Source organism: Carya illinoinensis, chromosome 6, assembly GCF_018687715.1.
Source record: "Carya illinoinensis cultivar Pawnee chromosome 6, C.illinoinensisPawnee_v1, whole genome shotgun sequence".
Classification (NCBI taxonomy): Eukaryota; Viridiplantae; Streptophyta; class Magnoliopsida; order Fagales; family Juglandaceae; genus Carya; species Carya illinoinensis.
Genome location: NC_056757.1, coordinates 6,818,864 through 6,842,391, shown reverse-complemented (window position 1 = coordinate 6,842,391; position 23,528 = coordinate 6,818,864). Strand labels below are relative to the sequence as shown.

Here is a 23,528-nt window from a genome sequence, read left to right as displayed (position 1 = left end):
CTTGCATTGTTTGTTTGATACATGTTATATTGAAGAATTGGTTGCAAAACAACAAGAGTTAGAGGCTCAATTGGCGAGACAATGAGACATGGAAATGCGCCTCAAACAACATGAAGAAGAACAAGCAGAATTCAAGAGAGATATGCAACTCCAAATGCAACAGCTTATGCAACAGTACAGGCCTCCAACCAACTGATGGTTTTTTACGTCTAGCTTATAACATTATCTAATTATGTATGAACAATGCTAGTATCATGGTTATTTATTTCTTCGCACTTATTATAAAACTTTTGTGAGTAATTAAACAGTTCCTAATTTATATTTTTCAAATATTATGGATGTCTATTTAGTTTTTTTTTTCTATAATTATTGATTTTAATAAAAATAATATCCGTTCGAACGACCGTGTCACGTTCGAACATTAATGGGTAGGCCGTTCAAACGATAATGTACCGTTCAAACATTAATGACCAAACCGTTCGAACGATACCAGATGCTCAAAAAAACGTTCAAACGCAGGTCATTACCATAGCGTTCGAACGTTGATCAGCACTGTTCGATCTCTTCTACCGTTCAATCTGTTCCTTTAACGTTCGAACGTAATTCTATTGATCGTTTGAACGTATCTTGATAATCGTTCAAAAGATATATTAACGTTCGAACGGTAACTGAGAAGCATTCGAACGCCATTCTGGAACGAATTTTAACAGTGACAAAAAAAGTCATCGTTCGAACGGTATCGAACGGTCAATTTCAAAATCGTTCTAAAAGATATATTTTGGGATGAAATTGTGATTTTCGTCCTAATATATCTTCTGGGACAGTGATGTTGGGACGACCTTGGGACGAAATTTTTTCGTCTCAAAAAATTTTTCGGAACGAAATCTATATATTTTGGGACGAAAATTTTCGTCCCAAAAAATATTTTTTGTTGTAGTGAGTCGTGTTACTATATGCACTACTTGTATTTTGCCATTATTTATTTATTTTTTTACATTATGCTTTTCTATTCTCAAAATAATCACTTTATATGTACAATATATTTTCTCGGGGAAGGCAAATGGACTGTGGATTTTTTTAGTAATGATGTGTAAACTACACTCCCATCTTACTCTTATCTCAATGTATAAAATGTGACAACTCCTGGATTATCCTTTATTTTTTAAAGAAAAAAATTTATAAGTTGATGGACAATGTCACCCATCATAGTGGGATGAGGATGTACGTAGTATGTAAAACTTCTTCCCTTCTTTTACATATTATAATATTAGAGGAAAAGGAGAGAGAAAACTAGGGCATATGGAAATTGCAAAATCTTTTATCTATGAAAAATTTGTCAGTAGTTTTGATGGGTGTTATTTACCCCGTTTGGATTTAAAAAGTATATCATCTCATCTCATTTCATCATTATAATTTTTTTAAATTTTCACACAAAATATAATAATTAATTTAATTTTTTTAAATATCAAAATAATAATAATATTATAATAATATTTTATTTAACTTTTATCTAAAACTATTTCATCTCACTTTATTTCTGAATCCAAATCCGACCTAATGTTCAAAACCCAAAGGCCAAAGCCCACCATCCACGAAAGGAATAAATGAAAAAATGTTGTGGACCTATCTATCGAAAGCCCGCTATTCTGAGAACGCTGCCGTGGCCATTTGCCCTTGATCTGCTGACCCTTTCTCTCTCTCTCTCTCTCTCTCTTGTGAGCTCTAAAGTCTAAACCCTCTCTCTCACTTTCTTGCCGTGCACTATAAACGCTAAACCCTTCCCTGTTCGGGACAATCAGGTATCGAGATACACTTTTGCGTTTCCCATCACACCCTTTATTTTCTCAATGGAATATTTAGCTTTTGTCATCTGTTCTGTTTGTTATTTGTTACTAGTTTTATTTCATAGAAAATTTGGGGAGGTTCAAAGAGTTTGGGTCTTGCTTGAGAATATGGTAAGGTTTACTCGCATTTGTATATATTCAAAATCGAAAGAACAACTGAGTTGATGATCGGAAAGAAATTTTTTGTTTTTATTGTGTTTAAGTAGAGTTTCCATCCCAGCAGATCGAGTTGCATATCAGGCACCTGCATCCCCATTTTTGACTGCCTCGTTCTGATTCTTCTGTTTCGGTATGGTTTGCAGCGGCAAATTCTACTTCATGCATATAATAGGCGGTTTTAACGGAGCCAACTTACATGACTTTTTTGTATCGCTTTCTAGCTCCTAACTTGTAACTAGGTGTTCTCTGTTATATGCTTCCTGTGTAATTAGGCTATGCCTATTTACCTGTTTCCATAAACTTTCTTCTACTTAGAAAAAAAAATGTGTATAATAGGCGGTGGGTTTTGATATCTTTTGTTTAATTTCTGTAATTGTGAGATAGACGACCACACTGATACTCAGTTGTCCGTTATCAACATTTACCAAAAGATGAATTTCAACAACGTCAAAGTTCCAAAGATGCCCGGCGGCGGTGCAGCTTCTGCTTTAATTAGGGTGGGAGTCATTGGTGCACTTGGTTTGTATGGTGCTACTAACAGTCTCTACAATGTTGAGGGAGGCCATCGAGCTATCATGTTTAACCGTATAGTTGGTGTGAAAGACCAGGTTAGTATTTTGACAATATTCTTACTAAGTTTGTCAAATACCTTATCCTTTATTCTGAGTTCTGTACGTCATGCGCAGGTTTATGCTGAAGGTACACACTTTATGATTCCATGGTTTGACAGGCCCGTAATTTATGATGTCCGTGCAAAACCCCATCTAGTGGAGAGTAATTCTGGGAGCCGCGACCTCCAGATGGTAAATTTCTTTCTTGTTGCTGTTGCAGAAAATTGGCATGATTATGTTGTTGAAAGGTGGTTTTCTTAGAAGTATTTCGAAAACCATTCATGTAATTTTGAGGATATGTTGTGTACTTTATTTAGATTTGGAGTTGTTTTTCTTAGTATGCTACTCATCTAGAAACGTTAAAAATGATGAATAATTTTGCTTAGATTGCTACTAATCATATATGTGCGTTAAATGCCTGACTTTTTTCCTTTTTGGTTTAAAATTGGTCCAACTCTTGTATAAGAAGCATCATTAGGGCGCTCTTTCAGTCTATGTGTGTGTGTGTGTGTGTCTCAATTGCGTACACACATGTATCTGTGTGTTGGATTTTCTTTTTCCTTTGTGTATGGATCATATTGTGGGTGCAAGTGTAGAATTGTGTTTGTGCACAATACTTCGATTCTTATTCAACAGAAATTGTATTTAAACTAGTATAGTTGGTCAGTTAGCTGCACTATGGTGCATGACAAGCCTTCTGAGTAAACAGTAAAGACTGGAAGCTGTGCCACAATAAGTGAGAAGAAATTTCTTTGGATATTTTTTTGAACAAGGAAGAACTGCTTATAGGAAAGTACCACACATACTTGAAAATTACAACGGCGAGTGATTTTCAGCAACTTGGATAATGGTCATTGGATGATGCTGAGTCCTCCCCGTATATCTCTCATATAATGTTTGCCTATAAATATGGCTTTATACAGAAGTGTTGCTGCAATATTTTTTGCCTGTAAAAAAGAATGAGTTCAAAGAACCAGCTTTAAAGGTATATTTAATAGATTCTTCTCTTGGTTGGTTGAAAGCCCTTTCAGAAACTTGTGACTTGCAAGTGAACTACATAACTGAAAAACTTGTGGAGGAGAAGCTTCAATACTCGTGCTGTTTTAGCCTGCATTTGAGTTATTTTCTGAATATCATATCCATCCCCGCCTATTGTGATTTTGATTTTTTGATAGTTTAATGACAGCAGTTCTTCATGTTAAATGTTGTTGTAAAACGATCCATAATTTTGGATGCCAGGATAAATAAAATTTCGAAGCAAAAATAATACTATATATTGAAGATTCACTTCTGCGCATGGACTTAAGTATGAGTGCAGTTAGCCATGTGTAAAATCATGCACCTTAAAGGTTTGAAATCCTTGCTTCACCTAGTCTAGTACGTTTGGGACAATAGGAATCATCAATAATATTAGTTTTTTCTCATGTTGTTTGTTCGTGTTGTTTCTAGATCTAAATCGTAACTTCAGCGAAATCCCTCGAGTCTAGATGATATGAGACAATGGTGGCAGATGCTAACCCTGCACCCTGAGGTCAAAAGTTGCTCCTGCTCCCTAGTGTACTTGACAGCCAGTCCTCGTGTGACTGCACTATTGTTTGGCATCTAATCCTCTATGCAAAGAGGTGGTTTTTGAATCTGGTCCTCATTTGTATCTAGTCTCATTTGTTTGACATCTAGTCCCACGGGCTCAAAATATGCAAGGCCTCTGTTTCTCTCTTCCTTTTCGCCCATCCACCTGTTGTATTGTGGGGTTCTTTTGTGCTGTATTTGAGAAGTTGAAATGATTCTTTCCCCATGCTTAGATGTGGCTCTTTTATTTTCTAACTTAAAAAAAAAAACGATGTGTTTTTTTAAACAGCACACTAATTGACATATGGAAGTACATAGTGTAATGCCCCAAAAGAAATTCAATGGAAATAATTTCTTTTATTTAGATATTGGATATGCCATGAAAACTTAGGAAAATTCATGGATTAAAAGCTAGTTAGGTTTTCGATCTGAAAGCATGTCGAATTATTGACGTATTTATGATCATAATTAGACAAAATGGATTGTACCTTTGGATTTAGGATTTAGGATTTTATTCTACAATAAAAATTTTTGTGATTTTCTGGTGCCAAATGGGTCAATCTGAGAGCGCCATGTGGTGTCTAGCCCGCTATGTTATCAACCATCTTTCACCATACCATGTAGGACACCCAAGTCAGCCAAAAATACTAGGAACCTCATTGACACATGGCACCATCACCACCCTCCATTCGGACCTCATTTACACATGTCAAGCTTAGTACATGTGTAAGAAAGATGAGTGTGAAACAAGGCAAGATCATGCCTTTCTTACAATGGTCTTACACCTTTTTGAAGTCCATAACCTGCCCTATCCAGCCATGTACCCCCCTGCCCAGCCCTCACTTTTGGTTTGAATTTCAAACCCCAAAACCAAGCAACATGCCACTCGATTTTGCCCTTCCCTTCACACATGAGTTTGAGTTCTTTTGCTAGCAACGGAGACGCACTTCTTGTACCACTGCACAGCCCCATACCCTGCCATGTACTGGCCATTTCAGCCACCACCCCCTTCCCTCATGCCATCCGATCACCTCAAGTCTCTCACACCAAGTCGCTCATTCAACTCCACAAGCAAGAACACTTCAGCCCCACACCTCACCCTACTGAAACTTACTCCCTCTCATCTCAATTCCTTTTGTCTCACACGTCCACCATAGCTCTTCCTCACTTGCAGAAAAGCTTGCACATCAACTCTTGCACAACAAAGAGAAACCGAGTGAGTAAGAAAGTGAGTGGAAGAGAGCCAATCTTTGTTCAAGTCCTAGTTTTTGTAAGTCCTCCTTCTTTATCCTTTCCTCTTCTATTTTTGATACTCTAAAGTTAGGAACATGATAGCTTGTGTGTGAGAATTTTTTTCTTTAAGTGAAATGGTTGGTTCTTGGTGAAGTTGGAGCATACTCAATTTGCCAAGCAGGATTGTGTATGGTTTTGGAATCTTGACTTGAAATGCCTTGTAGTATTAGGAGTTGCTTGATCTTTTCGATTTTGATGGAGTTTGGTGACTTGTATGTTGTATCAAATCTTGGTTTGAGCTTGTAACACAAGTTTTCTCATTCAAAAGTTTACAGGAATCAGTTAGGGTTTGAGAAACTGAAAGTTAGAGTGAGCTTTCTTTGTGAGTTGATTCTTTTGAACTCTAGAGTTTTGGTTTGGTGAATGGATCTTCCAAACCCTTTTAATGGGAGTTCGATCTATGTGTTAAGCTTTGATTTGAAACATAAAACTTGTGATTAAGTTGAATTAGTGATGTATGTTTATGGATGCATGATTTCAGTGCAAGCTTTGAAGTCCTTAACTATTTGTTTGGTTTAATCTTGAAGCTTGGTTATGACATGGTTAAAATGGTGCTAAAACCTAGTTAAGGCTTGACTATGATAATCATGGGTGAGTTACTTCAAGAAAATCAACATGCTATATAAAGATTTAGTCAATTACTCAAGAGTAAAGGACATGCATGCTTCAGTTTTAGGTTTTGTAGTATTATTTGTATTCTATCTCTTTGATATCATGAACTAGTTGCTTAGTGTCGTGTAATACCATCTAGAAATGAGTATTTCGCTTGGTAGAAATTAGGATGTGTGATTTATTGAAGTTCTTGGTGTTAATTTGCAAAAGAAAAGCAAAGAACACCATATTAAGTCTCGGGTTGTGTTTTGTGACTATGTTGTCTTTATTGTATGATGGAGATTCGGTTATGACTTGAACCTAGGGCGCCAACTTGTTCATAATCTTTAATTTAGTCCATGTTTAACTATTAAACTTGCGAATCAAGGGATTTCGATATGATCTCAGGCCTAAATCACACTAGTGAAAATTTAGGTGAGGTTTTAATAGTGAGATTAGATGAGATGGTTTTAGATGAAAATTGAAAGTTGAATAAACTATTGTTAGAATATTACTTTTTAATATAATTATTGTTTTGAGATTTGAAAATTTTGAATTGTTTATCATATTTTGTGTGAGAATTTGGAAAAGTTGTAATGATTGGAGGAGATGTGTTGAGATGAATTAAAACAATCTTTGTATCCAAACCTAGCCTTAGTGTATCATGTGTTTCGGCCTTGGTGGATTTCTTGTAGTAGTTGCATGATTCATTAAATTCTAAGTTAAAAAATGAATTTAGAATAGAAAATACATGGGATTTGTGAAGTTTGGGGCCGGATTGCAATTATTGAAAGTTTAGAGGCTTACTTGCAAATTCTGATGAGTTAAGGGGTAAATTTGCAAATAGTGCTCAAAGAGTGTAGATTCTAACAAAATTCTTTGACAATGACATTCCTAATCTTAGTATATCTCTTGTTTCAGCCTACATCGATTTATTAAACTCAAGGACTTTGTAAATTAGCTTCTAACTTACCCTCAGTCTATGCTAGTATGCTAAATAATAAATACCATGTCAGTGATCCATGTGTTATTTAAATTCTCATCAATATCCGAAAATTAATGTTGTATCATTATTTAAAAAAAAAAAATTACTTATCAAAAAAAAAAAAAAAACTTATTAAAAAAAAAAAAACAATTCATGTTGTATCATGTTGCCACCTGTCATGAAGCATGAATGTTTGTCATGAATTTTCAAGTTCTCTTTGGATAGTATAAAATGGAGTAGAATCCTCTGGGTTGACAAAGAATCGTCAATGGGTTTCGAAAGGGGTCAAACATTCCCAGAGTGAAGTAAAAAAGGCACCTAATGCTGGTGGGTATCGCTAAGATTCATGGTAATGGTTTATTTGAACTACCCTGAGGTAAGACTCTGATGACGTATTCACAGCTGGTCTAAGGACTTGTGATGTGGTGTTGTAAATAACCAATATGAGCACACGGTCTATGGGGAGCCATGAGGTGTCCACTCACTATAAGAACAAGAATAAGAATAAGAATGAATGAAATCTTTTTATGAAAAAAAGCATGCTATGAAGTATGAAACTTTGATGTCGATGATGTTATTTTCTTGTAAGAGCAACTTATGTCAATCATGCATACACGTCATGTTTATTATTATGCATGCTTTGTAAACTGATGATAGATTAGTTGCATAACTTGCTGAGATTGTAAAATCTTACCATAGTAGTCTCACCTACAATCCTCACCCGAAATGGTAGAAGTTGTACCAAGTTACCATGAAGCCTCGACGAGATTGATTAGTGAGAGGCTAAGTTTGGAGGACCTGATGGAGATATCCTCCAGTTTTTTAACATTATTTTACTTTTGGAAGCCAAGCTGTGCAAGCAGCTCAACCTGTAGTTAAGAAACTATGTAGTCATCTGTAATTAAGGAGTTCATACTCCAGCACTCTTCTTTGAGTTAAGGTTATGTTTAGATGGATGATGAACCTATTTATGTATTAATGTTATGAAAGGTGTTTTGGGATTTATTCTATTCTAGTGCAAGTATTGGTTGAACAAAAAAAAAAAAAAAAAAAATGCTGCTGCAATTATTGCATATTACTAGAAGTATGCTCGGTGCATTTGCATATTATTTGTCATGAATGGGGGTATATAATCTTGTGTTGCATGTCCTGACACTTCAATCTCCATCAAATCCCAAGTGAGGGCATCACACAATGTTTGGGAAACAATTATAGCTTTGTTTTAGAGTTCAATTTTCCTGCTTGTAGAGGTAAGATTTATGCTCTAAACATTTTGTTCATGGAACAAGCTTCCTTCTGAATTGTTTGTGTAAATATTGACTTTGCTGTACAGGTGAAAATTGGGCTTCGAGTTCTTACCCGCCCTGTGCCCGACCAATTACCAACAATTTACCGAGCACTTGGTGAGAACTATAACGAAAGGGTCCTGCCTTCAATTATTCATGAAACTTTGAAAGCTGTTGTCGCCCAGTATAATGCCAGCCAGCTTATTACACAGAGAGAGGTAAACACCAAGACTTACTCAAACCTTCTTCTATGGTTAAGAGCATCGGGTTAGGGGAACTGTTTGTCAAGATTTTCTTCTGTGCACGTTTTTGGTTATCTCCCGTTTCACTAAAATAATGATTTCCATTATCCAGTCATATTAAGCAAGACCTATCATTTGATAGGTCACTACTTATATTTTGTTTTTTTTCCTTGTCCCTAGAAAACTGCCATACTTTGAATTCCAGTTTATATTAAGTCAAGGTTGGGTTCGAAATGATTGATCTAAGCTTTCAGAATTCCCAGATTGATGATTGTTCTTTTATTCTTTGTAGGCTGTCAGTAGGAATATTCGGGATATTTTGACTGCGAGGGCAGCCAATTTCAATATTGCATTGGATGATGTGTCAATCACAAGCCTAACTTTTGGAAAGGAATTTACAGCTGCAATTGAAGCCAAACAGGTGGCTGCACAAGAGGCTGAGAGGGCTAAATTTGTCGTGGAAAAAGCTGAACAAGACAAGAAAAGTGCCATTATCAGAGCACAGGTGAGATGGAAGAGACCTCGGACATTTAATCTTCATGTTTAGATGCTGCCTTGAATTTGTTGTAGGTTTCTGCAAATTTCTATTTTCTCCCAACTCTTCATCATCTTTCATGGAGAGATCTGCTTAGCTTATTCTTTGGTCTACCACAGTTCTGGTTGCTATGAGTGCGTCTTCATTTCGAATTAAGGATCTGGTCAGGGATTGACTTGATTGATCTATTTCCACCTGAGGTCATGCTAGTGAGAAATAATTTAGAATAGTGTAAGAAATGGAATCATGTTTGCACCATCTTTTCTTCATCAAATGCTAGTCATATTTGAACATTAGTGGTGACATCCTGAAACTTTTTGTGGTTTACTTTTGGTGACATCCTGGCCATTTTTATCAAGAACATTGAGAAAGCTTTTTGTTCCTTCAATAGTCAGTGACATTTTATTGTTATTATAATAGGTGCTTGGGGGGTCATGGAAGTGAGTAGGAAGTTCTTAAAACCCGTGGAGAATCTTTGCTAAAGCAACCTTTGCATACCGATTTATTCTTAATAAAATGAACTAGCAGGACAATCTTCAAATGACTATATTTTTAACAATAGTTTATTCTAATTTGTTAAATCAAGGAGTTTTTTGATTCCCATATGAAGGTCTCTCTTTAACTTTCCAACTCCAATTGCCAGGGTGAGGCCAAGAGTGCACAGCTGATTGGTGAAGCTATTGCCAGTAATCCGGCATTTATCACTCTCAGGAAGATTGAAGCTGCCAGAGAGATTGCACATACTGTCTCGAATTCATCCAACAAAGTTTTCCTGAGTTCAGATGATTTGTTGCTAAACCTTCAGGATATGGATTCGGAGCCTACTGGGAAGAAATAGACGAAACAGGTTGAAATTGCCACCTCCTCTATTTTGGTTTTGTTTATCAACTTTCCAATTGTGGTGATATCCTCAAGAGTCAAAACTCGATCGGTGGTCAAATTAAATGGATAATTTTGATTGTAATTGACTCATTGAGACAGAAATTAAGATGGCTTATCAAATTACTGTCAATTGGAAAGCCATCGTTGAGATTTTGCTTCAATCAGTTTTGTTTAATAAATTCTTCAATTGTAACAATATTGAGTCACTGACACTGGAGGAATTTCTTCATCTTGTATCATTGTACCTTTTCAAATTTCAATCTTTCTGGTCTTATTTAAGAATGATTTGCTTTGAATGCCTGACAGAAGCGGCAACAGAAATACTTTATTATTATTTTGATTAATTTGTGGTGATTTAGCCCCGCTTGGTTAGTCAAAATAAAAAATTTTCATCTCATCTTAATTTATTATTATAATTTTTTTAAATCTCTATATAAAATATAATAAATAATTTAATTTTTATAAATTTTAATATAAAATTAATATTAAAAAATTATATTATAATAATATTTTATTTATTATTATTTTATTTCATCTTATTTCATTTTATTTTATTTATATAATTAATTACTATTTCATTTTATCTATATAATCAAACGGGCTTTAACGTCGCAAAAGAGTAAAAAGTGCTTCAAAAAGCATTCTTTCCGTCAAATATTCTTTGTGACGATATGATTCATAACCCAAAAAATAAATAAAAATTAATGACGAGCTGTTGTTCTGATTGCAGCAAACGGATTTCCATCCGGACCAGAGTTGCGTATGTACAGTGACGGAATTAAGAATTTGTTTTATAGGTCGTGAAATAAAATTAAAAACTAAAAATATAATAAGATATTTTTTATTCTATGTTTATAAATTTTTTTTGTGGTATAGAACAATAAGATAGTAAGATTTAAAATCAAAATAAAATATATTTAATATAATCTATATATTAAAAAAATATATCATGTGTCAAGAATAATATATCATTCAAATAACATAAAGACACTTATAGAGTCATACAAATATATCAAACAAAAAAAATACAGTGTCTAAAATTGTAATTTACGTTCTTTCAAATAAACAAAATCATCAACTATTGAATCTAAATCAAAATTCTTAATTATTTCTCTTTCAATATAGACAACAGTCCCATTTGTAGGGGCAATTCTGACTCAATTGCCAATTCCGACTTAGACAGGAGTTGAAGGAAAAAAAATTTTCGACTCCGACTCTGATTGGAGTTCGGAAATTCCAATCGGAGTATATTTGGGTTTTGGCCCACCTCCAACTCCGAAGGCCCAATTCCGACTCCGAAGGCCCACCTCTGAAGGTCCATACGCAATACTAGGCCCAACTATCTAAATAACATAAATACAAATGATATTTATTAAACAGTCATACATTACACAACCAAAGAGTAGTAAATTAGTAATTAAACAATAACAAAGTCTTGATTCTTGAACATCGAGAAAGGAAAAAAGTCTTGATTTTTGAAGTTGAAGCCAGTAACCAGTAGCCAGTACTATTCAGCATTCGTTCTCATAATGTTTTATCTGCAAAATAATACATATGAAAATATTTTAAAAAAATTTAGTATGAATTATGAAATAGTTAATAATTTTTTAAATGATTTAAAAATACTAATCTAGTACCTAAATAACATCACTCATCCATGTAACTTGTAACTCATCCGCAATTATCACTCATCTGCAACTATGCTAGGGTTCACGAGTAGATTTACAAAATCATAAAAATTAAAAGTTGAATAATTAAAATATTACAAATATTTAAATTATCATTTAAAAGCATATAAACTATAAATTTACCTGATTCAAGCTTATAGCTCTCGGGATCAATGATATATACTCCAATGGGCATTTCACATAGCCAGTTTTGTGTACAAATAAGGGCCTCCACAGTTGAAGCTGATAATGAACTTCGATAAGCATCTAACACATGACCTCCAGTACTAAATGCCGACTCAGAGACAACTGTAGTGATAGGAATAGCCAACAAATTTCGGGCCATTCGAGAAAGAATAGGAAACTTGGTGGGATGAACCTTCCACCAAGTTAATAACTGAAATGCATCACTAGGTGCCTCGACATCTTCCATCAAATAGCGTTCAACCTCAGATTTACACTGCATAATATTTCTCGATGCACGCCTTTGATGATATCACTGCACCAATGGTGATAAAAGAGCTGCAGCAGAAGCAGTGTAATCATCGAAAGATGTCGAACTGGTCGGGTGTGAGGAGCTACGTCTACCACTTGCTGGAGTAGAATGACTATTATTGTTGTAGTGAACATATAAGTCATCAATATCATTTCTCAGCTCTCTAATAAACTCTTTAGCCTTCTCTTCCCCAAGGATGTCAATAAAGAAAAATTGTATGATTTCCAACTTATATTAGGGGTCAAGGATTGCAGCCACAAGTAATAATCTATTTATCTTCACAATATCCCCCCAATATTTTTCATATTTTGATTTCATCCTCATAGCCGTAGCAAATAACAATCCCTTACTATTAGCATAACTCTGTTGCAAGTGTTCATGAATCCTCGAAAGCTTGTCGAAGTACAAGTTCGCAGTATAATATTTGGATCCAGATATCTGCATAGTTGTATCATAATATAACTTCAAAAAATCACCGAAAGACTTCACACGATCCCAATCAACTACATCCGGCACACTGAGTCCCCTTCTCCCCCCAGTAGACTCCATCAAAGCATACTTCAGACCCCCATCCTCGACCTCCATTCGTTGGAACGCCCTTTCGTACTTCTGCGCCACCGCCAACATCATATATGTGAAGTTCCATCGAGTTGGAATATCCAAGCACAACATGGCGGAACATGGAATCTGAAGCTGTTATGCTATTGCCTTAAACTTGCCAAACCTTTGGGGGGAAGCCCTCACATATCTCACAATATTGCAGACTTTGGTAATTGAATCATCAACCTCCTTCAACCCCTTTGAAACAATGAGATTGATGGTATAAGCACAACATCGGACATGTATAAACTCGTGTCCACGAATGATATCTTCTTTTACCGTTGTATTCCTCTTAAACCACTCAATTGCAGTATCATTGGCACTGACATTGTCAACTGTGATACAAAGGACTTTTTTAATTCCCCAATCTTAAATACAATCATCCATCATTGCACCAATGGATACACCCTTGTGATCAACAATCTCTTTAAATCCAATTATCCGTTTATGCGGTGTCCACTCATTGTCAATAAAGTGGGCTGTGATACACATGTAGCCCACATTTTGTATGGACGTCCATGTATCAGTGGTGAATGACACTCTCTAGCCAGTCCGAAGAAAACATTTCCTTCATTTCCGTCTTCTCTTTCAAATGTCTCTTTAAACAATCACGCATAACCGTATACCGTGAAGGCATGGGAAAACGTGACTCAAGACAACGCATAAATTTGTTGAAGCCTTTCTTGTCAACTATGGTAAAAAGGCATCTCATCAGTAATGATTATCTCTGCAAGTAATTCCCGCAACATCTTATCAATATATTGACGGATTATAAGCTTCTTAACATGTGATCCGCCAACATCAGTTGCCATTTGAGTTTCGTAGCTCAACTTGGTTTGATCAGTGCCAGTGGCCGCCAACTCTTCGCAATCTTATACCGCTGACAACTAGTAAGATGTGCTATCAATACACTAGTATCTTGCTTCTTCGAATGACAACCACAAAGTTGCCCACAATTGTTACATCTTGCTTGAGGGTTCACATGACCACCAGGAATTTTAGTGAAATGTTTCCACGCTCACGACTGTTTTTTAGAAGACCGTGATGGTCGATCTTGCTCAACAGGCACATCTGTCATCTCCTCCTCTTCATTGAACATATCTTCATCTTCTCCTTCTATATCTACGGAGAGTCAACTGGATGCACAGGAAGTATCTGCTCTAATGCTGGTCTAGATGCAGTCCTAGATGGGGCTCTAGGGGTGGAAGTACAGGCCGTCGTCGGGATGGAAGCCTCCATCGGTGTAGGAGTACTGGCCTTGTGTCCACAATCTCTACTTCCACTAACAGTAGAATTCATACTATTTGAAAAAATAAATTAAAAGCTGGAAGTTAGTTGCTAAAATAAAAAATGTAAATACTGTAAATAAAATAAAATTAGAGCAAGTAAGTATATGGTCTTAATTAAATCCAAGTTGTTGGTTTGTTTAAGCAAACAACTAATATTGAATAGTTGTGAATAAGTAATTATCATTATTTTAAATAGTTGTGAATAAGTATTTAACTATATATATATATATATATATGCCACGGTCATTTCCATAGAGTTTGTGTGTATGTATAGATTGCATATGTACAATATATAAAGTTTGGCCTATTAATTAACACACATACATATATGTGTGTTATATATGATATATAAATATATAAAGTTTATTTATATGATATATAAATATATAAATATGCAATGCAATGGGATAGCAGAATTGTAGACCATGAAAATATAATAATTACTTTCTTTGTGCCTTATATGTATTGTTTCTTTAAAAGAAATAAATAAATAAAAGCAAATAAAAGAAGTTACATATATTGGGCTCTGCCCATGTTTACATTACAATCAGTACAGCATACGGAGAGTTGGTACAACAAGCCCACCCCATACATAATATGATAATAACCATGCACCAACTACCTAAGAGAAGTCCTAACCAATTAGACTACAAAAATAAGATAAATTATATTTGTAGTCCTAAATGTCTAAATGTCGTTTAATTATAAATTCTGCTATCCCATTGCATTGCATATTTATATATTTATATATCATATAAATAAACTTATATATTTATATATCATATATATATAAAACATATGAAAGCAGTATTGGATAGCTCTAGCCCCTGACCAAAATCAACAGGGAACCAAAATCCTATATGAAAGCAGTATAGGATTCGTGACTTGCACGCTGGGCCTCCTTTGGGCATAATTATGGTTTATGTGTATATATATCAGTTAGTATGTGTGTGAATATACCCACTCAGTGTTAGTATGTGTGTATGTGTATATATATCATATATAAATATTTTGTTTGGTAATGTTGATAGAGAGACAGATTTTAAGAGGAAGAATATAAACAAGTCAAAATTGGTTTTTATTTAAGAAACTAGTTTTGAAACAAAAGCTAAATGACCCTGGATTGAATTTAGAAGTGATTTGAGCCTTGTTTGAAGTGATTCCAAATGGAAAATCATTGGTTTTTTCTCAGGGACATTTTCACAAACACATTTCCTTACAAAATATAATAAATAATTTAATTTTTTTAAATCTTAATTTAATTTTTTCAAATTTTAAAATAATAATAATATTAAAAAAATAATATTTTAATAATATTTTATTCAATTTTTATCTTTTATAATCTAAAATCATTTTAGTTTACCTCTGAATTCAAACCAACCCTAAATCTTAAATCAACGCGAACACAGCGAAATTTTAGCCAACCCAATAACCAAATATATAGGTAATATCTATTTAGTAGATCATGGAGATGAGAACCACGGCAAGGTTTTTGCACACATTTACAACCATGACGTCCCAATCGCTTTTAAATTAAGTTGAGACGTACGTACGTCGAAGATTAATAATGTCTCCATTTCTTCCTAATTATTACTAATTATGACATGTTTATAATTACCTCCTCGATCTAATCCAATGCCTATGAGAATGTTATCATTATCCCTCAAGTATATAACGTATAATATTTCATTTATAAAAATAAAAAAATAAAATGTTTAGTATCGATGGCAACAGACCAGAGAAAGTTATCGTACGTGCGTGCATGGCTTCTCTCCTTAAATATGCTGCATGCATGTGCACCTGTACATGTTATTTCAGAATCTCTTGATCACTTCATCGATCGCCACAAGTACCCACTCCATATCCTCGCACCTTTCAAGGGCAAGGAATCGACACGTACCCGGCCATTTGCCTCTGAATATTTCTGATCGAGAAATAATAATTAGCAAGGCACACATGATGACATCTCATGATCTATATATTAATTAATTATATATGCTGCATGCTCGATCGATTTCATTCGCGAAAAGGGCGGTCACGTTTCTCTCATTATCATTAATTAATTTCTATCCTCCAAAAGCATGCGCGCATTAAGATTAATAATCGAGTAGCCAATCAAAGTGGTAAGAGCAAAGCCATAAGCTAAATTAAGATTAAAAGATGTATTATATTATATAGTTAGAGATTGATGTACATCATAAAAGATAACAGTAGGCTTGTCCAATATCCCTAAAGCAGCATGGATATGGAGGTGAAGGAAATCAAGCAACAAACGTAAGTACTCAAGATATTCGACTTTTTTACTCGTAAATCGGCTCTGGATTCTTCTATCAGAAAGATGACCAAAACGATTGATCGAAAAAGGGAAGTGCATGCGGCTTTGGTTTGCTAGTGGGTTTAGTTTGCTTTAGGGCCTTTGATTTTTGTTTATTTAATTGAACTCTTTTTTGGGCCTTTAATTTCTTTTCCGATGTCGATGTTAATTTTCTTTTCAGCCATAGAAAAGTGATCGCAAGAAAATATCAGTTTTAAGAAAGATGAGTAGTGAGCTGAAGAAGGATGTCATGTACAATACTTAAAAAAGTGGATTTCCTTTGGCCTCTGGCTCTTCGATGTGATGGCACTTGCCTCCGTTCTTTATTGGAATGATAAGGTTACTATACTTACAATACAATTTGAGATTCAATCCCGCACAAGTTTGTTATAAAACTTATAACATGCATTCTAAGGTTTTGTTTGAACGTTGAACTGAGTTGAGATGAGTTGAAACTTTTATAAATAATAGTGTGTTGAGATGGTAGAGTAAGTTTTGTAAAACTCACTTAAGATGAGTTTAGATATATTTAAATATTAAGATAAGTTTTGATATATATATATATATAAAATTAAAAAAAATTATAGATCTCGTATGTAAAGAAATTTTGAGTTAAAAAAAATTATGAATTCTACGTAATTTTTATTTAAAATAAATTTAATAATTTAAAAATTAAGTATTTAAATATTAGACCCGATTTAAAATTATACTGAATTGAATTGATTTAAGTTGAGTCTAATTTTTCAAACAGAATCTTAAAAAAAAAATCTTTTTTTAAAAAAGAATTCTTTCCTTTGTTTTTTTTTTTTTTCTAAAAAAGAAAATTTCTTTGTTTCTTTAGAAGACGTGAAAAGGTAGTCTCGCGCGTGAGGGTTATAGGGAATATTTCCCTTAATTGTTGAGAGAAAAAGGGTGAAGAAAATATATTTAAAAAAATACTGTATATTTGACGCAATCATTACGAGAAAAAAAGACAAAAAAAGAAGGGAAAGAAAAATATAAAAACCCAATTTGGTTTTGGTTCGGAGAGAGGTTCGGTTGTGGAATTTTAAGCCCAAGATAATCAGCACTTCCTACTCCTCCATCCCCACCCCCTCCACCACCCACCACTACAAAACTATCCCACCTCTCTCCTCTCTCCTTCTTTTTCTTTCTCTGAAGGAAAGTATACAGAGAAAAGCTCTCTTTTCTACCACCAAAACTGGCTATCGATGACCAAGAACCCACCACAAGACATATCAAAACCCAAAACCAGAAGAATCATGGTTAGCTGCTCCCTATGATGAAAATATATACATGATTTAACTCATTAATATTACTCTGTTGCGTATTTTCTTTTTATTTTGTGTGTTTGTTTGATCTTTTGGTGTAGGGAGGAGGAGGTTTAGATGATGGTGATGATGATCATCAAGAAAACAAGTGGCCGCCATGGCTGAAGCCACTTCTTCAAACAAGCTTCTTTGTTCAATGCAAGGTTCACACAGATTCTCACAAAAGTGAATGCAATATGTACTGCTTGGACTGCATGAATGGAGCCCTTTGTTCTCTTTGCCTCGCTTCTCATGGAGATCACCGGGCTATTCAGGTTTGTGTTTCCTAGATAGTAGATTAATTCTGCTACTGTTTCTATTTCATGGCTCAATCAAATCATATATTTAAAAGTTTTACAGATTTCAGTCATGGGGTTTTGAACATTTATCACCTGATCACATTGGCCAAACCTATCTTTTTTAAAAAAATCTGGTATAACCTCTCTAGATGGCTTTTATAGCCCTCAAAGGCACATGGATATATATATCGATATACCAAAGACATGGTGTTTGGTTTCCAAAGTGTCATTTTTTTAAATATATATATATATATATATATTTTTTTTTTTTTATGGTGATTATTTATTTTATGGGGGAAGGTATTTTCCTTTTTGGTAAGAAAAAAGAAGCTGATCTTGTGGTGCTGGTTCTGTGATGGATATTAAAATTGCTGTGTTCTGCAGATAAGAAGGTCTTCATATCATGATGTGATAAGGGTGTCTGAGATTCAGAAATATGTGGATGTAACAAGTGTACAGACATACATAATAAACAGTGCGAGGATTGTGTTCTTGAATGAGAGGCCTCAGCTTAGGCCTGGCAAAGGTGTCACCAATACCTGCCAAGTCTGTGACCGTAGCCTCCTTGATTCCTTCAGTTTCTGCTCACTTGGCTGCAAGGTAATATCATTACACAATAACTGCTGCATGCTGATCTTATATATATATATATATATATATAAGCGAAACATTCAAACTGAGTCTTTGTTTTTTATACAATACTTGATTGATTTCTCTCCTTTTTGTATTTTTGAACTGTTATTTCAGATTGTTGGGACATCAAAGAAATTCAGGAAAAAGAAAATGTGCATGGACACTGATCAAGGGTATGACACTGAAGGATCACTGAATGGCATTAGCAATATTGGGTATACGAAAAGCAAAGCTCATCACAGTTTTACACCATCGACGCCACCTCCGACTGCCGGGAATTACGGGACGGCAAAGAGAAGGAAGGGGGTTCCCCATAGATCTCCAATGGGGGGCCTTATTTTACAATACTAAGAAATACTTGTCTTTTTACTTGACAATTTGTATAGGCAAAAACATCACATGAATGCATGCCACTGCGCGCTTTTAGCCTTAGGTGGCAACCTTATATATTCTTAAAATCAGTGTCTTATATATATATATATATATATGTCACAAAGTTATAACACCTGAGCCTTTGTCTATGGAGGCCGGTGTTACAACTCATATCTGATATATAGACTATATCTTATAGATATAGGTGGTGTACTTCCCATATAAAATGTGTATATATATATACATGTTTGTAGTGTGTTTGTATTGTGAAAATCAATAAATAAAACAACAAATATATATAGGTGTTTGATATTAAGGAACAGCATTCTGATCTGATCTTAAAAACGTTTGCTAGAATTAATGTTATCCTAGAAAGCATTATCTTTTTTATTTCTTAAAAGTGAAAACATTTTTGTTAATTATAAGAATACTTCTATGTGACGATTATCACATGATGTCTTCAACCACCATTGATTGGGTGAATATTTTTCATTATTTTTTTATTCTAAAAACATTTATATATAAATTCCTACATTTATAGCATTAAGATATTTAAAATCTTCAACAAATAATTCAAGGTATTGTGTTAAATAGATGAAGAGATCAAATAAACACTTTCTTTCTTATGATAATTATAATTTTTATCTCTTCAAACAATATATATATAAGAAAAATGATTGATATAATTTTTTTTTACTCGTTATCTTTTTTTATTGATATATAAAAATAATAATAAAATAAAATTTATTTTTAAATAGAAATTTTTATTAATATTATAAAAAAAAGTACAGGTAGAGCGACAAGGCATGTTTTTGTTGCAGTAAATGGGAAGTTCCTGATGATGTGACGTGTGCTGTGTGTCCTTTATATTATTCTTGATGTCTGAGAATTCTACCGGTAATACCGGCAAACGAAAACCATTGCACCCCCCAATAATTGTACTTCTGGCTCCTCTCAGCCGTCCATTTTGTTGTGCATCAAAACACGCATCTTCCGCGCCGTATTTTGTTGAAAATAAACACTCTTTAATCACTAAAAAACAGAAAATTACAAAAAAGTATAATGTATTAGGTTTTTGCTGGTAGTTGGTGGTGGCGAAACGACAAGGAGACATTGATTTGATTAATTTTCATGGTATGGATTGTAATGATCAAAATATAGAGTTTTATTATATATATAATTATTTTTATATATATTTTATATGTTGTATTAATAAGATTGATTAAGTTAATTATTTTATATTAAAAAAATAATGTAATCAGTTATATTAGTGAAGTAAATAAAAAATACGTAAAATGATTATATATATAATTTTTTTTATTATTTATGCAATAAGAGTGAAAATTTGTGTATTTTGAGCTCTTTAGAAAAACAATAAACTTGTTTTTACTCTAATTTTAAGAGTAATATAGTATTATATATAAACAACTTTTTTATTTTATATATTTTCTAAGTCTCAATTCTTTAAAAAAAAAAATCTCTTTCATAGGTTTGGAATTTTTTTCAAATATAAAATTCTTATCTCATCTCATTATTAGAACTTTTTTAAGTTTTTACATAAAATATATAAAATAATTTAACCTTTTTGAATCTCAAAATAATAATAATATTAAAAAATAATATTTTATTTAATTTTTAATTTTCATCTCAAACTGAAAATCATCATCTCAACATCTAAACCTAACCGATTTTAGACTTTAGAGTGGGATTAGGGATAGACAGATGGTGCAAAAATATAATTCTCTGAATTTCACTTTAAATGGATAATATCTATTATTAAGTACAAAACATTATCTGTTTTAAATTTTTAATATATAAATTTTATCCTTTAATAATGTTCATATTTAAGATTGAACTGATTGTCTAGCCGGCATGATCAATACTCAATGAATATTATAAAAGAATTCATCTTTTATATAGAATTTATTATTTTTAATGGGAAATTAATTAGTTTCAATATATGGAAACTCGAATTAACTTATTAATATTGCCAAGATTCAAACAATTGAATATTTTATGACATGATCACTTAGTACATATTGAATATTAATACTGGTTACTTATAGAGAGATAAATTAATATTATAAATATAGAATTCTATATGAGGATTTTTTTTATTTTTTTTTAGGGAAAAGGGGAATTACCCTTGATTCACATTTCACATATATAGCCAACAACTTGGGAAAATATTCACTTAATGAATCAAAATGACCCCAGGAAGTTAGTAAGAAATTTCATCTCATATATAATGAGTTAAGCTCATCATGCATGTCTATCAATTCATTTTTTAAAAAAAATTAAATTAAATTAATATTAATACTGGATAAACGATGTCTAATCAAGGGAATAAGATGAGAATAGTAATATTTTGGTGTGACATGTATGACTAAATTCCCAAGAGAAGGATGAGTCCAAACATGAGGCCAAGTTGCTTGTTTCTCGATACCTAGCAATATCCTTAGCAAGCCAAATACAATATTTTAATTATGTACCCATCAGTCACCATATAGAGTGGGATCCTCAGCATTACTCTGACATATACATATAATATAGTTGTATGTATGTCATGTCATGGATTTTTGAGCTATCTACCAACCGTATTTTGTTCTCTATCTCCTTCTCTTTCTGGTCCACTTGCTCGATCCACTATCGAAAAACTCTACATCATCTAGGGCATGCAATAGAGGATAGGGTGGAGAAGGCTAGGGGGCCCCACCTTTGATGGAACTTGCCTAACCCATGATGTGAATTGGTTCACACTCTCTCAGCATATATATGTCTAATAATAATGCAAAGATCAGGTTGCACATATATAGCAAGTCAGTTCGCCAATTATTACTTGGCTTACATTAATTGGCTGACCTTCTGTTAGGTTATCCACATCACCAACCATTATATAAATATATATATATATATATATGTGGTGCATGTAATGGTATTTTACATGTCCATGCATCACCAAAAATTTTAGGGATGAATCTTAAACAGTAATTAGAATAATATGGGATAAGATCAGGCTTGTTTATTCATTTCTATGGCTTGGTTTTGGCTCTACTCTTTAGTGACAATGAAATGAAGAAAAAAAGACTATATATGTATGTATATAATATAGAGGAAGACTGATAATTAATTGCCTAATGCCTACACATAATTGATTGATACCAAACATATTAATTATAATTAGAAATAATACAATTATATTTGTCTTACAAATTAAATAATTATTTATTTTCTTCCCAACGGCCGGCCCAAACTACGGCTCCTCGGGTCTTTAATCATAACGAATGTTTTATAAGTGAACACTGCAGATTTTCTTTTTCTTTTTTCAAAACATAAAGGAGGATTTCACGAGAAATATTAATAGTCATGACCAGGACATTATAATTACAACCGGCGGCGGACCTACGTTCCCATAAAAGGGGTCATGATTTTTTAAAAAATTAAAATATATCTTAATTTTTAATCATAATTTTTTAAATACACAAAATAGCCTCCTAAAAAGTTTATAATTTTTATATACTCTACAAAATTTTATAAAATTTCAATATAAAAATGTCTATCCATTAATGTTTTTTTCCTATAGTCCTAGAATTTTGAATAACTTATATATATATTATTTATTTTCAAAAGTCTGGTCTTGCTAAAATTAAATAAAAAAAAAGTTTAGAAGAAATAATAAATTTATTAATATGGATCCCAAAGTTTTTTATTATACAATATTAGATTTCTTAATTAATATGGAATCCAAAGTAAAAATATAAGAAAAATCAATTAAGGTTAGTGATCTATATGGAAAATAGTTGAGGGGTTTTATCCTCTAGGCAAAAAAAAAAACTTATTTAAGGTCTCAATTATAGTATTAAATGCTTAATGTGACATGAAAATATCTAAAGTTTATATGAAACTTAATAAACTATCTTATGTACTAGAATGAAAAATGACATTTTAAAAAATCAATTAATAGTTTCTATGAAGCAAATAAATTCTAAATATTTCATTACAAAAATAATAACGGATAAATATTATTTTATGAAGCATTATCGTAAAAAATTATGAAACATATATTAAGACGTTGTATTTTTAGAATTTTATTTCTATGCGTATATTGCAAATTATCGAGATCTAATTTTACAAATTATTTTTGAATTTCAATATGTCACGCATTAGAAAATTTGGCCCCCCTAAAAGAAATTGTTGGTTCCACCACTGATTATAACCCTAACTTGCATGCATGGGAACATGAGGAACTACATATTTGGATTGACGTGAAAAATTAGCCCAAAATATCAAACAAAGTAATGGTCAAAACCCAAGAGGCTGAAATTTTTTAGGGTTCAATCAAGCTATAGAAAGAAATTAAGAACTTTGTATTTGGTGTGAGGGTGTAAAATCTCAGGACCCAAGGACCAGGCTCAGCCCACCTGGTTGGGTGCTAGAGGATAAAACTAGACAAGAGGAGCGAGGAGGCATGGGGTGTTAGGGGTGCAAGAAGTATGGGGCTGGACACATGCATGAGTCAGGAAATAGGGTGGGCTGTCAACATGGGTTTCA

At 33.3% G+C, this 23,528-nt stretch overlaps 2 protein-coding genes across 4 annotated transcripts; both read left to right on the top strand.

Annotated features, from left to right (window-relative positions):
• Positions 1-1,642: 1,642 nt before the first annotated feature.
• Positions 1,643-10,257, top strand: LOC122313303 (prohibitin-1, mitochondrial-like). Of its 3 annotated transcripts, none has more exons than XM_043128177.1 (6): positions 1,643-1,799; positions 2,388-2,611; positions 2,690-2,806; positions 8,386-8,556; positions 8,873-9,085; positions 9,759-10,257. In XM_043128177.1, the coding sequence occupies exons 2-6, from the start codon at positions 2,435-2,437 to the stop codon at positions 9,951-9,953; spliced, it is 873 nt and encodes a 290-aa protein (XP_042984111.1). In that variant the 5' UTR covers positions 1,643-1,799; positions 2,388-2,434; the 3' UTR covers positions 9,954-10,257. The 3 variants fall into 3 exon arrangements, with proteins under 3 accessions (XP_042984111.1, XP_042984112.1, XP_042984113.1); XM_043128178.1 differs by having other exon boundaries at positions 1,646-1,799; positions 2,435-2,611; XM_043128179.1 differs by lacking the exon at positions 1,643-1,799 and adding an exon at positions 2,068-2,133.
• A 7,178-nt stretch (positions 10,258-17,435) lies between these two features.
• LOC122313302 (protein RGF1 INDUCIBLE TRANSCRIPTION FACTOR 1-like) lies at positions 17,436-19,293 on the top strand. The gene is made up of 4 exons (XM_043128176.1): positions 17,436-17,628; positions 17,736-17,948; positions 18,357-18,572; positions 18,720-19,293. The coding sequence occupies exons 1-4, from the start codon at positions 17,575-17,577 to the stop codon at positions 18,954-18,956; spliced, it is 720 nt and encodes a 239-aa protein (XP_042984110.1). The 5' UTR covers positions 17,436-17,574; the 3' UTR covers positions 18,957-19,293.
• The last annotated feature ends 4,235 nt before the right edge of the window (positions 19,294-23,528 follow it).

What these genes read in the sequence shown, in the direction of transcription:
- LOC122313302 (XM_043128176.1), top strand. Translation starts at nt 17,575, where the DNA reads ATGACCAAGAACCCACCACAAGACATATCAAAACCCAAAACCAGAAGA. An exon ending in CCAAAACCAGAAGAATCATG is followed by an intron (nt 17,629 to 17,735) that starts GTTAGCTGCTCC and finishes CTTTTGGTGTAG; the next exon opens with GGAGGAGGAGGTTTAGATGA. An exon ending in TCTGCTCACTTGGCTGCAAG is followed by an intron (nt 18,573 to 18,719) that starts GTAATATCATTA and finishes CTGTTATTTCAG; the next exon opens with ATTGTTGGGACATCAAAGAA.
- LOC122313303 (XM_043128177.1), top strand. Translation starts at nt 2,435, where the DNA reads ATGAATTTCAACAACGTCAAAGTTCCAAAGATGCCCGGCGGCGGTGCA. An exon ending in TAGTTGGTGTGAAAGACCAG is followed by an intron (nt 2,612 to 2,689) that starts GTTAGTATTTTG and finishes CGTCATGCGCAG; the next exon opens with GTTTATGCTGAAGGTACACA. An exon ending in GTGCCATTATCAGAGCACAG is followed by an intron (nt 9,086 to 9,758) that starts GTGAGATGGAAG and finishes TCCAATTGCCAG; the next exon opens with GGTGAGGCCAAGAGTGCACA.